This window comes from Anas platyrhynchos, chromosome 9, assembly GCF_047663525.1.
Source record: "Anas platyrhynchos isolate ZD024472 breed Pekin duck chromosome 9, IASCAAS_PekinDuck_T2T, whole genome shotgun sequence".
Taxonomy (NCBI): domain Eukaryota; kingdom Metazoa; phylum Chordata; class Aves; order Anseriformes; family Anatidae; genus Anas; species Anas platyrhynchos.
The window spans coordinates 22,154,742-22,171,244 of NC_092595.1; the positions used below are offsets into that span (position 1 = coordinate 22,154,742).

General features: G+C 40.1%; 1 protein-coding gene across 5 annotated transcripts in view; it reads left to right on the forward strand.

Moving 5' to 3' along the window:
* Nucleotides 1–1,230: 1,230 nt before the first annotated feature.
* NYAP2 (neuronal tyrosine-phosphorylated phosphoinositide-3-kinase adaptor 2) overlaps nucleotides 1,231–16,503 on the forward strand; it is a 136,333-nt gene continuing 121,060 nt past the window's right edge. For 2 of the 5 annotated variants that reach the window (XM_021275667.4, XM_038183826.2), the window contains exons 1-3: nucleotides 1,687–1,824; nucleotides 2,068–2,564; nucleotides 9,530–9,772. In XM_021275667.4, coding sequence (XP_021131342.1) covers nucleotides 9,567–9,772 — 206 coding nt within the window. In that variant the 5' untranslated portion in view covers nucleotides 1,687–1,824; nucleotides 2,068–2,564; nucleotides 9,530–9,566. The other 3 variants (XM_005024519.6, XM_027464268.3, XM_072042206.1) reach the window with 3 other exon arrangements.

Here is a 16,503-nt window from a genome sequence, read left to right on the forward strand (position 1 = left end):
TATTACATGACAGGAATCTCCACTTGACCAAAAAAAAAAAAAAAAAAAAAAAAGGAAAGGAAAGAAGGAATTCCTCAATTATAGCACAGCTACAGCTCTTCCTTTTAAAGTATCCTTCAAGGAGAAAAAAAAACAGTGGTGGAGCTGTAGGCTAGCCTCTGGGCTAGGAGGAGAGCTCTTTTAGGACTGCCTCCAGTTCTTCTGTGCTGCAGGTACTTCCTTTCCTTTCTTCTTCCCTGACCAAAAGAGAAACCATCCATGTCTTCAGGCCCTGCTGTCTTTTTAACCCTTCTTAAAGCATCCATTTGAAATCTTCTTTTGGAAGTGTTATGTGGAAGCCTCAGTGCCCTGTTCCACAGGGCTGTAAGAGGAGCTCTGGGCTGCGCACTGTAATGGGAAGCAGTAAGAGTCCTGCCCGCAACAGGCAGGGGTCTAGGAGCAAACTTTTCTCAGGCCATGCTTCTGATGTTAGTGTTGGCCAATGCAGCCTGAAGGAGGTGACCAGTCTTGCACTGTGGTTGTTTAGGTGACTATCTTGAGTGCTCCTGAAGGGGATGTGATATTGGCATCCCAGTCTGGGGCTGGGATCTGCAGGAAGTACTCATTTTGTGCTCTGTACATGAGCGCTTGTGTTTTAGCACTGCTTTTGATGTGAACATGCATTATTTTGAAAGGAGTTTATTCTTTGTACTTGATTTCTGGTATTAGAATAGCAGATGCTAGTTTTAGAAATAAATTCATTTGAGCCAAGATTCATGCGAGAGAAATATGCCTGTCAGTTGAGAAAGGAGGCAGATCGAATTGACATTTATTAATGGGGAATACACTCTGTGCATATTTGGACATCTCCCCTTTTACTGGTTTTAATGCAGGGAGTGAACGCTTCTGCTTTGTGTCCAGGCTGCAGGTTGGGGGAGAAAGCAAAACTGCACACGTTCTGAAAGGAGGAGCTATAACACAGGTTTCCACTCCAGAAAAAAAAAAAAAGGAAATGTTTCCCTCCAAAGCACCATGCTTACAAATTCTGGATGAGCCTAAACCTGCGTGATTTCATCCTGGATGCTTCTCAAACAGAATGCCTCATTCCAGAGCGTGCATCTTATAGCAATACAAGTAAAACAACATAAATGTCAGGCTTGTTCTGTCCGAGGAGCATAGTTTTGTTCCCGTGCAATGGGAGCAGGTGGTGGGAGGTTGTTTTGATGAGGTTAAAAAGCTCCTCCCCTCCATCCCCAAGCAGCAGCCTAATCTGCGTCAGCAGTAATTGTGTGCCTTGCACTGCTTTCAGTGAGGGTGAGTGCAAAAGATACATCAATACGAGGTATCAAACCGAGGCGTAGACGTTCCTTTTAAGTGGCTGCTCATTTCCTTGAGCCATAACACGGGCTAAAGGTTAACTTACACATTCTCCGTGGAAGAACATTTTTTTTTTTTGGGGGGGGGGGAAGGGGGAGGAGGGAAGAAGAGGGGGAGGGGGAAGGGTGGTGTTGCATATTCTTTCCTACCTATAGACCAAACGCGCCAGTGCTCTTGACGCAGGGCTCTTCCCGCTGGATGACTTGCTAGCTGGCCCCAGCGCGGCGGAGACCAGCCCGGCGCTGGCCGGGGGGGCGCCGAGCCCCCGGGCCGGGGTTGGGGTTGGGGTTGGGGTTAGGGTTGGGTTTGGGGTTGGGGTTGGGGTTGGGGCCGTGGCTGTGGCTGCCCCCGTCCCCCTTTGCTCGGCCCGGGGAGGCGGCAGGAGCTGTCCGCGGTGCTGGGATGCGGCCGCGCCGGCAGCCGGATTGCAGCAGCCGCCGAGCCCCGCCGTCCTGCTGGCACCCGAAGGTAGGCTTGCTCTTTGTTTGAGAAGCCCTGATTAATCGGCGGCAGCAGACTAAGGCAGCTGGAGAGAGCAAGCCTGCCTGTAGTCACGGGGGGGAGAGAGAGAGAGGCGATGCCACAAGCTAGGCTGCTTCAGACCTTCTATGTCTAAGTGGCGATGAGGGAGCGAGTGTCTTTCCTGCTGCAAGAAGCCATTCGGAGAGGATGTTTTCTACTCCTTACATTCCTTTCTTTTTGTCTCCACAGAACATATTCAAATGAGGCACCTTAGCAATCTCTGTGTTAGTGCATATGATGGTGCTGTAATCTTCTATGTTGTAAAGTGGGTAAAAACCATCCAGTTTCTTCTCTGCTGGACCTCAAAGCAGGGTGTTGTTTATACCCTCCCATTATCTGTACCCTCTCTTCTCTGAATGTGGATTTAAAGAAGCAAGCACCTGTCTTCTCTTGCCACTGCTTTTTTTTAAAAGCCAAACTTTCCATGCCATTTTAATCATACGTTAAGAAGATCCGTAATGTAACGCTGACTTACAGTGATGCCGAATTCTACAATCTGGGCAATTTTGCCAACAAGATTTAATGCACTTTAACTGAAGAAAAAACTGAGCCTAACTGCAAATCTGTTTCTTATGGTGCTGAAATATCCCTTCCGACTGCACTGAGATAACCACAGGAAAGGGCTTTTACAGGCAAAAGTCACCTTTGATTATTGCACTTAGCAGTCCCCGTGGACTTGAATTTTGGTACGTACGTATTTTTGAAAATTCTTTGAGCATGCTGATAAAATATGGTGCTAATTAGAATGAAGAAATGATCATACTTACAGAATGAAATAATGAGTAGCTGGAACGCATAATGATGAACTTGCATGTCTTTTAGGGAGGTATTAATCAAGCCATTGCTAAAGTAAAAGCTGAAGTCTATTTGACTGTTTTTGTGTACTTCACATGTCGATTGTGCTTGTAATAGAGACATTTTGCAGCTGCATTTTTTGTTGGTAAAAGGCACTGTTAAATAATTAAAAACATTCTTTGCTATTTTCTGATGAATTAATTGAAATAATTCTTACCATCTATGTTAGTTACTTATTAGACACGTTACACCATTAATATTTTACAGCATCTTAACATGATGCTGGTGGTAGTGAAATCTCCATTTCATTTTAAGTAGAGAGAAAAAAACCCATGTCTATCAACGAGCAAGCTCATTCTTCTGAGTTCTAATACACTCCTGTCTGCATACAGAATACGTGTGTATATGTCCCTGTGTGGCTTTATTTCTTCTTTTTGTTCATAAATCGTCCACATAATAATGGGATGATAAAATGTCATAATTGCACTTAAGTACTGGCTGTTCTGAATCTAGTTTTGTAATTGTCCAACATCCGTGTGGTTAGGAGGAAGCATTATTTTCCTCAGGGGATAAAAGTGATAGAAGTGTTGCCTTATTGCAAAGTAAACATCAGCTCTTTACATTCTAGAGTCATCGAGGAGTCGTTGTTAGCAAAGACCTTTCCCTTTTCAGAAAGCACTACCAAGGGATGCAAAATTCAAGGCTTTTTTTTCCTTCTTCTTTTTTTTTTTTTTTTCTTTTCTTCTCCCGTTTCTTAAAACTACAGGGAGGATGACTTTCCCATATGAAGGGCGGGATGTCTATAGAAATGGGCTATTACTTTGAACCCATGCAATAGCATTCTCATTCTACTGAAGGAGCCACTTTTAACCTCTTTAAGTGAAGGACTTAGCACTACTTAGCTTCATTGATTCCATCCAGGTGCTAGAGCTCGTGCTGTACAATAGAATGAGGACAAGGTATATAATTTGTAATCCCAGTCAAAATATGGGGGTACATTTTGTATTTCCAAATTAATGTAGTATTTTTCTTTAAATGCCTGCATAAAAACTTGTCAAATGATATATAGCAGAAAACTTGTAGCCTATTTGAGACAGTCTTTACTTTCTATTTGAGATGAGAATTTAATGCATTACTGTGTGAAAATAGTAATGCCAGATCATTAAGAATGAGGAGGGAATACAACTTCAAAAAGCATGTCTTAGAAATTTTTCACATCATATCCAACTGTTCGGGTATTTCAAAGGTCAGTTGGCATAAGGCACAGCTATGATAAGAGGAGAATTCTGGAAAGTAGTCTCTAGTATTTTTTTTTCCATCACTGAATTTTTCTTGGTTGCAGAGGAAGTATTCTTTGTACACCCCATACCATTAGGTCCTTACTGGCACTGCTGTGGTCAGCAGTTTGTGAAAATTGGATATGGCTTGTCTACTCATCTCTTATTGCCTTGCAAGTGACTAGAACACAACAGCACAAACTTAAGGGTTGAATGGCTGGTCAGTCTCCTTGATTTGTGCAGAATCCTCCTGAAATATTTTGTTGAGGGAATTGACAGGCAATGCAAAAGTGGATGTGTTTTCAAAGAGGAGGCAGTATCTGGAAGGGAGACAGGCAGGATAGGGGAGGTGTAGACCTCTCATAAATAAAAGGTTGGGTCAGGACTTTGGGCAACTGCACTCTTGTGTTACTGTGCTTGGTTCTGCTACGTTAAAATAACAACAAAAAAAAATCCCCCTGGTTTAGGAAGAAGGCAATCAGTGCCTTTGTTACTACTTCAAAAAGCTCCTTCGGTTTAATGTCAGCATTGCCAATTTTCAGTGCAGCACAGCTGCAGCTTATGGCTGTCAAGCATGCTGAAAAGCAACCGATATTTTGGGGATCCTCATGTGAGTAAGAGGGGGAACCACATATCTAAATGGTAGCACCAAGCATCACTGCAATATTATGATACTAGGAGAATTGCATCTTATTTTACGAATTCAGTAGCTTTGCATGCTGATCACATGAAAAAGAGGTGTCTGGTTTTGACAAAGAAGCTGTATGTTTGGCATGGGAGCAAATAGTTGAGTAAAAAGTAAGATGTGCAACAGTCTTGTGAATGACAGTGCATTACTCTCGCATATAAATTATTTCTGAATCATTACAAAGACCTTCACTTCTGTTATGTAAATATTAGTAGGCAAAACCAATAAGGGGATTGCTTGCCCTTGCCAGCAGCAAGCCAGATGTACTGGTTGGGGGGGACAGGGGACACCCACCCACAAAAATCTTGCTTGCTTTACGCCTTCCATGCTGACAGCTTATTACACAGGCCATGACAGTGCGAGCTGCTCTCTGCTGCTTTGCAAATGTCTCTCTGATTTGGAAGAAAGCTATTCTAGATTTTGAGGAAATTTTATCTTCCTGAATTTTGAAAAAGGTTATATTGTCAGCGACTCCTGTTCTGGATGGTCTTAAAATCTTTCCCCAGGATGATAACACTTGTTACAGAACTTAAATCTAAAACACCTGATGTTTTAATTCATCAGTGTATATTTAACAGAGTAGCATTGAAAGGACCAATGCACCATAATGTAATAAATGTAGGATTATTCACTGTCCAGTCACCTGGCCTATGTTGCTGCTTGTAAGAACATGTACAGAGTTCTCATAATTGTAAAAGCTCTATCTATAGCTTAGAAAAAAAAGATTAAGCTACAGGTGGAGATGTGTGAAACTCCATTTGTGGCTATTTGGAGGCAATGAACACAACTATAATCAGGTGACAATGAACACAACTATATTTCTCAGTGAGGTTTCACATAGTGTTAGTGCAACCTTTAAGAGGCAAAGTGAACATGTTGAACAACTCCTTATATGCGCCACTCAGAAGAATTTCCAAAAATGTTCAGTGTTTGTTGAATGTTTACAACAAAGTTCCTTCCATTAATTTCAGTTCTCTCAGTATGTTGGCTAGTATATAGAGGCAAAAAATAAATAAATAAAATAAAATAAAAAGGGGCAAAATTCAGGGCTTTTCATCATGTTTCCTTCTGTCCCCATACAATGAAGGGAGGAAGAGAAAGGAGTATTATGAGAATATCCCAAACAGAACAACTCTCAGTTACTATTTTCCAGAGTGTATTGATTTCAAAACCAAAATGTACTGAATACAATTTGGTTACAAATAGAAAGTGGCCCTGCATGGTCCTCGTTACTAGCTAATAAAATATCTGCCTGCAACATGTGTATTAGGGTTACCAAAATGGTGGTGCCTCACCTACAGCTTACACTACGTATTTAACAACTGGCATTTGCATTTTTTAATCAAATATAAATATACTCAGAACACTTGCTTGTACTTGTATCTGCCCTGACAGATGGCTAGGAATTGCTTGCTGCCTGAGTTCACCAGCAAGCAGAACCTTTGATCACAGGTTGATCGGTGCTGCCCATAATCAGCATTTCCTGATAAGAGTGGCAAGCAAATGATGTGTATGACTTGGTGGGCCACGTGGACTGCAGTTGAAAAGCTCATTTCCTACATTAACATAGTATCTCAGAAGTGGTATTGCTACCTTTCAGTAAAATTGTTCTGAATGTGCTATGCAAGGAATACTAATACTATAAAAATGTTTACAGTAATTAGTTAAGCTTTTTGCCCCAGCTGTTTGCCTTTTTATTCCCTGTTTAAGCAGAGCATGTACAGCCATCAGATATTAGTAAATGCAATGAGGCTGTAAAATACCATGCAGGCAGGAGATATGCAGGTTTTAATCCAGAAAATGCTTGCTGTAGGTATAGATGTGTTTCAAAATTAGTGCCATAAGAGCTGGTTAAAGGCTTTGAAGTCTCTGTGAGCACCCCAACAGTTCCTCCAGGAATACCCCAAGCTGAATTTGGTGTCAGTAGCATGCAGGCATTGACTGTCAGTGAGGAGTTCAATAACAACAGCTATCCTCATTATTGTTGCAGGATTGGACCCCTGTTGGGGCAAAGAACATCTTGATCTATTTAATTAAATACCATGCAAATTTTTGGCATTCTGAATGAGCTTTGTAGTAGTGATAAAACAGTATATAAAATATTTGTTCAGCTGTGTGCAGTGACCAGAGACTTGCTAGTCTTTTTAGTCTTGTTAGTCTTTTTCTAATTGGAACGACCTTGGTATTAATCCTCCCATATATAAACAAATTTAACTATAAAAGGAGATTCAGCATACCCTTAAGAGTCAATCATTTTAGACCTCTAAAAAGAAAGGTTAAGCATGGAAAAATGCAGTATTGTCATAAAAGAGGGTGCAAAGCAGATCAAGTTCTGTCTCTTGGAAAAATGGATCTGGACTGCATTTATTGAGGGCCTGCTGAGGTTATCTCCAGGATTAAATTTCATATTATATTTCAGGAGTAAAATCTGGTCCTTGGAGAAATCAATGGCAAAACTACCATTAAGGTCACTATAGTGGGGTTTCTCTGTTTTACAGGTTTATCTGAATTTAATTAAATGCAACACCAATGCAGAAACTAGACATTACTAGAATTCCAAAATATAAAATAAAGTGAAATAAACATCTGCTGTGGCAACGGCCTAGATCTTAACCATCAGGAAGCAGGAACCATTTGGGAAGCTTGGAGGCTCTGGAGTTGGAGCAGCCCATGTCATTAGTATTGCTTTTAATCAGGCAGGCCTCACTGCTGTAAAGAGAGCCCCCAAGTAGGGGATTTAGTGCCTGAACTTGTTTTTCTTAATCAGAAGGGTTAAGAACAGGTCTAAAATGATGTCTACTGGAGCATTCACTCCTTTGTAGACACTGCGCCGCTTACAGTAAATATATCTGATGGCTCAGTGCATGTTCCGGCCCAGTGGAGTGCTAGCCACCTCCAGTGCGACAGCTATGTGAAATTGGCAGCGTTCACATTTGGGCTGTGCTAAGACCTCTTCACTGGTTGTAGCCTGCAGGGATTAGTAGAAGATACCTATATCCCTGCTGAAAATACATTAAGATCAATCCAGTGACCCTGAACATCAGGCTCATCCTTGTGTTCAGGCTGAGATGATAGCAAGGGTTGTCTTTGGAGGCAGAGGTGACGGGAGCAGGCCCTTCCCAACCTCTGAATCTTCAGGTTTTTAACACAGCTTACCACTGAACAGAAATAATCTTGATATAGAAAAGCAAAGAACAAGGGAAAAGTCATTGGTGTGCATCGCATTAATCATTAACTGTCTAAAATCAGCTTGTTGCCATTGCCACTTCACATGATCAAAAAGGGGGAGGGAAAGGATGGAAAATACTTCTCTACCCTTCATGTGCCTTGCAGATTGCTTACTCCATGGATGTGGAAACATTTTTTTTTTATGCTCAGGGCTGTGCCTAAATGTCCACAGTGATTGCTAGAATCTATTACTTTTTTATTTTATTTTTATAAATCAGGGCCTACCCTGATCAGAACGTTGCCTGTCCAGCAGAGTAATAAAGATTAGAAATATGGCAGAATGCTAGGAGACGGAGGAAAAAAATTGATGATGATTACACAGGGGCTCTGCCCCTAAAAATCTGTGTGCAGACAGGCTGCTCATTGCCTATTCAGTCAGATCACTTCTAGGAGCAGTGCTGGCACCGTTCTCAGGCACATTCCGAGAAGTCACAGCATCCTGCTGCAGGAAGGGAGGGCTGCTCTCGCCGCGACGAGGCAAGTGGGCCTGCCGGTGCCTCGCGCCATCACCCCACCTCAGGCCTTGGTGGTAAGATGGAGACCCCCTCACAGCGGGTGCAGGACGGCGCCAGTCAGGATCGTAGCATTTCTGTACCTTAGAACAGGAAGGCTGCAATCAGCATGTAAAATAAGGTGGTGCTCCCCTGCTTTTTAACATTCTGTATTACTCACATCACAGATTGTTAATCTGATTGTACAGAATTTAGCTGGCCAATATGTTTCTCCAAGTTATACCTTGTCTTTAGTCACCTGTAGTATTTATTGATGCCTGCACAGCAGGGTTGTTGTGACTCCAAGGCTGGCTGCTTCTGAGTGGGAAGCCTTCAGGCCTTTCTGAGAGCCTTCAGGCTGCCTGCCATGGAGCCGTAAGTGGGCTGGGGATCCCAGTGCGTGCCAGCTCCATGCTGCATAGCTGGAGGTGCTGTAAATGCAAGTGTCTGTCATACCTGTGGAAGAAATACAGAAGCTTGGAGAACTCAAGCACTTCACAGTTCTGAAGGTCCCAGCTGAGCTGAGTTTTCTTGTCTGTTCTTGGAGCTTCAAGCTAATAAGCTGCCAGGCAGTAGATGACTAGGGGCTCATGCATTAATTTCTGTGTTACTGAGAAGTACGGGAAGCTATTTTACAATATTTCTTTCTAGATTTTGAACCTGAAGAAAAAATTGAACTTTTTTGTTCCAAAAAATGGAACAGTGATTTCCACCTCAAGGTTTTGAGGTGGAAATATTCTGCAGAACAGGAATTTTGTCTGGTTATCTGCTTTGGTGAAGCTGTGTCTAAACTGTAAAAAGGACCTGTTGTCCTTGGAAATTTTTCAGTCCACTTCAAACCAAGATTTGGGGAAACCAATGTCCTTGCAACTGAAAGCTGTTAGGAAAAGCAAGGGGTGGGAGAAAACCCTATAATCCACATAATTTGGGGGATTTGAACAATATATAATTGGATGGATCAACATCACTGGAAAGAAGAGGTTTTAGGGTTTTGTCTTGTCTCTATAATAATACAGTTCTGTGTTCTGAATTGCTTTGTTTATTGTCCTTTAGGCAGGAGAAAGTATAAAAGTTCTTACAGAGATGTTGATTATAATTGACATGGTCTCTCTGTCATAAACCATAAGTTGTTTTCCTACTGATTAACGTATTATATGTTTTTCAACCTGCAGGAAACGTTGCTTTCCTTTGTTCATTATCTCCTGCAAGATGATGAGTTCTAATCAGGAGGAGGTCACTTTGGGCGCTTTTCTCCAGTATATTGAAGACATGGGGATGAAGGCCTATGATGGCTTGGTTATACAGAATGCATCAGACATTGCTCGAGAGAATGATCGCATGAGGAATGAAACAAACCTGGCTTACTTGAAAGAAAAGAGCGAAAAACGCCGAAAACAAGAAGAAGCAATAAAACGGTAAATATTTTGATAAAAAGATGAGTGGTCTGGCACAGTGAATGAACAGTGAGGGGCTCAGAGTCTCAGCAGTGGTAAATCTGCTTAGATCAGTTGACTTCCAGCTGCTTGTTGGTTTAAAAAAAAAAAAAGGCATTACAGGCCTGTGTCAGGCTGCTAATTGCATGTGTATTATATTGTATAGACACAGTACTGAATGGTTCTCCTCTCCTCAGTGGAAGAGAGTACTTCCATCAAAATTTATTAAATTTAAGCATGTGTGGCGTCTTCAGCAGGTGTGATTTGTAACAAAAAATGTTAGGTGTTTGCAACTGGAGACCTATATCTAATGGAAAATAGGTCCTCAGCCATCTGGTGCTTTTAGTTCAACAGTGTCTACTTTGTGCAAAGACGTATTGTGCAAAGCCTCACAGTCTCACAGATGAAAACAGATTCTTCTTGAGTTGGTTTCAAATTCTGGTAAGTTTTCAAAGCTCTCTAATTGGTATCTACAAAAATTCTGTTTTGTGTTATTTGGCTTCTTCACCATTCTACGCTCTCTGAAGTCAGTAAAAAAATAATTGTATTTGTTTGAATATTTGAAGTGGATCACACACCTGATGGGAACAACCCTGTAATGGCTCTTGAACAATTCCATAAATTTTAATTGACAGTTAATGAGAAGAGCACTTACATAATGTGGCCTCTTGTGCCAGAGGGTAGTATGAAATCTCTGCAGTCTTTTTGACAGGAAAAGAAGGGTGCATGGGATAGTTATCTATCTATCTATCTATCTGTCTATCTATCTATCTATCTATCGAGTTATTTATCTGTATACATGTATACGCACACACGCATTTGCATGTCCAAAATTTGTATTTTCTCAAAATGGACAAATTGTGTAATACAGTTAAACCATTCATTTAAATGCTAAACTTTTATATGCAAATGGATGGCTTGAGCACAAACTGGTAGGAGTCCTTTGAATTTTTTCCCCCCAGCATGAATTTTCCATATTTCAGCTTAAGTGATTAAATTTTATGCCATGTCTTGGGTACTGTACTTCCAGGTATAACAGACACGCTGTGCTGTGAACATTCCAGTGACGCCTCAGTAGTCTGGTAATTTTGATGGAATGTTAAAAGGAAAAGAGCAGCCCATATAGTTTGGGGGAAGGAGAAGAAGCAACATAAAGCAAAAATAATGGCTGCTTTACATTCCAGGAATTAGAATTATCTGGATTTCCACTAATTTGTTTTCTGTAGAGGATATAAGAGTAATGTGTAATTAAAGTGAATAATGAGAGCCAATGCAATGTTTTTTTTTCATGTCTTCTGGACTAGCTACCTTGTCAGTTCCTTCTGGGTGATGTTTAGAGGGATTCAAAGTGTTGAGGAGTCAAAGGCATAGGTAGCTTGTAGCAGGAGCTATGCTATGCATGACTTGACAAAGAAAAACATTTTTCCTTGCAGCAAATAAATGCAGTTTTTGTTTTGTTTTGATCTATGCAGGATTTATGCATTTTGTTTAATTCTTGCCAGTTTTGTTTAGTGTTCCTGGGAGCAGGTACTGGAAAGTTTGTGTTGAAGATGTGCCTTTAGCAGTAAAAAACAAAACAATAACAACCACAAGAAACCCTGCAGTTTGAGTCTTCTCTTTCTTTTGACTACCGTAGTTACATACACCGCAGATGAGTAGGGTCTGATGGTAAGGGGGAGTTAAACAGTAGTTACATGAAGAAAAGGAAAAATTTGAATGTCTCACCTGCTAAGTAAAAGTGCCAGTCAGTAAAACACTGTTCTAAAGTAATAAGATGAAAAGTACCTTCTTATCTGTGGGCAATATTGGTGGTAAGTTGGTAAGTGGAAGGTTGGACTAGATGATCTCAGAGGTCTTTTCCAGCCTTAATTATTCTATGATCTTAAATTATTGGCTTTTCCCACTGAAGAAAATTATTTGCAAATCTAATTTGAACTTTTTTTTTTTTTAATTTACTGAAATTTCACTTTTTCATTAATTTACAACTGCTGCAAAAATAAATTCCTTGGTCCTTGTGGTTGCAACTTCATTTGATAAGCTGTTAAACGGTCAATGTATACAGATTTATTTAGAATATGGTCTTCATGGTTGACAGCTAATTAGGCCATGCTCTGGCTAAGTCTTTCATGAGCACTTTTATGAGTGATCATAAAGGTCACTAAATGCCAGAACAGGCTTTGTTGTAAATGAAGTTTCTTGAGGCAAGGGAGTAAGTTTTGGACCTACCTGGTTCTTAAGCTTCTCCATACCTAATTTGAATGGTGGTAATAGTATTTCCAACCTTGTGGTTGTTTCGTGTGGTTTTGTTTATTGATCCTGGCAAAGTGATTTGATGAAAAGGTCTGGATAAGTGTTGATGATTTAGGGCTGAGCCAAATCATGAATTTCTTTGCTTACGTTAAACAGAGATGGCTGAGAACAGAGCTCTGCTCCCCAGATAGTGTCAGAAAATGCAAGGAAGATTCCCAGCTATGCTATGGTTTATCTGAGGAACAGTATATGTGTGTTGTGCATGCATAAATGTGTGTATGTGACTTGTAGGCACCAACATTCTTGGATATAGCACTATTCTGTGTGAAACTGTGTTTGTGGTGGGCCCCTCTACTCCCTGCCAATTTGGCTTATTGCAGTAGCATCGGTGTGCATGTGTGTGCGTGCAATATCCTTCTAAGGAAATGGAGTAGGACAAGCACCCTAGGAAATTTTAGAAAATTTTTTATTTACCTAGACTTTTTCTGTCTTTTCCCTGTGTAAACTTGGGAAGGGAAAATAGATATTCATGATCAACCCTTGATCGGTACAACTAAGAGCAATGACAGACTATGGGAAAACAACTGATGTAGCTACAGGAACAGTGATGTCTAAAGTCACTTAGGCTGACTGCAATCAAGTCTTCTCCCTGTAGTAACCTCCAGAGGTTCACCCAAGCCCATGTCTATTGAGACATGGAAGTGAGAAAAGGTAAAGTAGGATTATTGATTTCTTTTTTGTTCTGTACTAGTTTCCTTATGTCTTTACCTTATCTTCGTGGGTATTTATATTACCCTATTTCCTGATAGTGTGGCCTAGATAGCAAATGGTGCACATGTGCAGTGATAGCAGTGCTAACAGTCTGGAGACTATCAACAGCCAAAAACAATCTCCGTAGCAACAAGGGAGCCTTCCCCCGTGACTCCCAGCAGGTAAATTTTGAGCAGGGGAGAGGGTTCCAGCAAATACTCTCCTTTTGATGGCAGGAATCAAAATAAAGCAGTTGCGAATCTTTGGCACCTCCTGAAAATTGCGTAAGTCTGGTGATTTAATTTTTGAGAAGCTATTCAATGTTGGTGTTCAGATGGTCTCTTTGAGAAGTAGGCTGTTCATGTATATTAACAAATTAATGAGCACTTTATTTAATATTAATACAGTGTTGGAATTCACGCAAACATTGCAAAGAAGCTGTTATTTACCTGAGTTGTCTGATAACCATGCTGAATGACTTAAAACTTCATTGAAATGCATTAGTATTGGCAGTTTGGAAACAAGATCTGAAAAATTACCCTAAAAAAAAAAAAAAAAAGTGCAATTATATTTTTGCCTTACAAAAGGATACATTATGCTGTGTTTCTTCAATAGCACTGATGTACTGTTAGCGCGACTGCTGTTTCATTCTCTGTGGTTCTGATAGGTTAATTGTGGGGAAAAATGTATGGATCTATTGTAAATTGAAGGGGATAAACCATGCATTGCATTGGAAAAAAAAGCAACTAGCCTTTGTCTGATCTTGCTGGGCTGAGTCAGCTGATCTGATCTGAATTTCTGACCTAATTTTAGTAGAGTACTTAGCGATCATGCAGAGAAAATAAGGTTAACATGCTGATCAGTTAGCTGGGAGTAAGCCACAGTAAATATTAATGCATATACATTTTGAGCCTAATTTTTAGACCCTGTTTCTTCCTTCTTTTATTTGTCTGGACTCACTTACTTGATCATTGTCTGTTCAGGGGGTTGTGTCCAGACCAAGAGAATACACTGGCGTGTTGCCCACAGAGCTTATAAATTGCAAATAAAGTTACGAAGCAGCATTAGTTTCACTGGGAGTAAGTTGCAGTACTGTGAGATGTACATTTATGATGATGATACAATATTTGCCGTAGGCAGTTTTTCTGGGAACAGAAGGTAGATTTGGCTCTGCTGCTCTGGGTGCCAGGGAAAAGGTAAGAATTTTGAGTTTACTTAAGGCACCTCTTACAATAAGCAGTTGCTTCCTTACTCATCCTTAATTGAAATACATATATTTAAATACTTTGCATCTATTATATTTAGTCTTGTGTGATACTTCATTGGTGACATTCTAAAATTGTATAAGTACAAAGCCTTTGTAAGAAATAACGAACCCTTCCTCCTCTTTCTCTTAAGTCTGAGGCGTGTTGCATTAATCATAGGGAGTGGCAGGGGTTGCACACTTTCATAGGAGATGCATGCTTTCAAAGTTTTGGCTTCTAGTTTTTAGGTATCATTTAAGATAATGTTTCAATTGGGGGAGTTGACATTTTGATTTGTAATACTACAAAAATGTGACTGCTCCAGTGCAAAGCTGGTGGTGTCAGTAGGCATACGTTTCTGCCTGGCAAATCTTGGATGTTGCCACCAAAATATTTCTGCTTCTGATGGTTTCTCTGACTCCTAGCTCATTCCCAGCACCTAAATGGCTCTGTGCAAAGCTGTGTTTCTGCTTGTTGAGGGAAGTATCCAGACAGATGCTGTCAAGAGGAGGAGCTTTTAGGAGCACTGTTTGTGCTAAAGCTAGCAGAAATGGGCCAGCCAGCCAGTGGCAGAGTTAAGCTCTTATAATAAAGAAGGAATTGTAATGAACAGCTGTCATCCTAACCTCTCCTTTCTATGGCAACTCAAATATTGAAGAAGACTAACCCATCGGCAAAAGTAAGATAATATTTTTCTCTTGCTCTCTCCCCCTCCTTTTTTTTTTTTTTTTTTTTTTTTTTTTTAAGGTTGTGGAGGCAATTGCATTCAGGTATTGCCTGTCTGTTGTTTTCTGTAGATTATGTCCTTAGGTTTCTTCATAAACAAGATATAAGTTATGTGTCCTTTGGCTAAAAGTTAAATGTTATCAAGTGTGGGCGACAGCAAGCAAATATAAAAATACTTCTATGTATGGGACTATTCACTGCCAAAAGCTCTGTTTAGCTGAGAAAATGTGTGTTAACTTAGAGTATGAGGTCATATTGATGTGTTTCTACCAAAAGTTTCTACCAGAATAAAAAATAACCAAAGGAAAATAATTTCATTATGATCTTACTGTTTATAATAAAATTAATTTCAATGATGTATTGAAATCAGAGAAATACTTTAGGCAAAATAATGTTTAAAATACTGCTTGTTGTGTGTGTGTTTTTTGTTGTTGTTGTTGTTGTTGTTGTTTTTTTCCTAAACATTTGCCTTGCCTGTAGTTGAAATTTTGCATAGTGAACTAGACATTTCTAAATTTGGAATGTATGCTTACTAGATTACAATATGCTTACAGCCAGACCTCAAGAAAAATGTCAAGGAAGTGCAATAATTTTTTTCTGATCATGGTGAGGGGCTCAATTAAAATACCTGCAAGCATGTCATTGAGATGTTTTAAGTTACTAGCTTATGAACCTGTTGTTCATGGTTTGTGTGGGGGTTTTGTGTATGTGTGCAGCTGCTTCTGGTGTTCTGTTTTTAATTCAAATGTAAGTTCCCGCTATGAATGTGGGCTTTGCATATGGAGTTGGTGGTATTTGCTCCCTTAATCAAAGGGCATGGGTTATGAGAAAGTTATGCATGTGGAATATGTTCAGTTTTCTTTCTCCTGGATGTGTTGCATGCTGATTTCATCCTGGATTAAATTAATGTTGTTATACCACCTTTATGGTTGAAGTGTCTGATGAGGCACGATAGAGACTAATTTTAGTATGATTTCATAACCTTTTCCTTATAAGAATGATAGCCTCTTTTGAAGCTGAGTTGATTTAGAAAGAGTAGCATTGACAGTTTTTTCATCGAGAGTAAGTAAAACCGTTGTGCAGTCAGTGACCTCCAAATGTATTTTGGTTGTATTTTATAAGTAAACAGATGTGGCGGTCTAGCCAACAAATCCTCCTTTCCAAATGCTTGTATCCATATGGCTGCCTGTATTATTGCCATAGAAAATAAACTACAGACACAATGCAAGCTATATTATATTTCTATTGCTGCTGTTCTGAGAAGTTTTATTTTAGGACAGTCATGCAACAGATGTTATTTAAAATTTACTATAGTGGCTGATAGCAACTTGGTAATCCAAAGTTTTTAAAAAATAAATAAAAATAAAATCATCTCCAGTTTGGTATTTAAACATTGATGTTGTTTTCTATAAAACTTCCATGTTTTTAGGGCTTCTGCCTATTCCTTTTACTCTTTTTCAGGGGGAAGTACGAGATCTCTTCCCCTTCATCACTTTACAAATTGCCCAGGCGTGTACTGGTCCACTACATAAGCAAGTGCATTTTGGCTCAAGATTCATTTGCTATATTTAAAAGCATAATTAGAAGCATGGGGTCACAGAGAGCCCAAAGGACTTATAAGTGGGTTACAGAGCCCTCTTCTAGTGAAGATCCAGTCTAAGTGGCTCCACACTGTTGCTATTGCGGGCTGTCTGACCACCTGTGTAAATGAGTGAGCTGGCCGTGGTCCAGCTCCATTTGGAC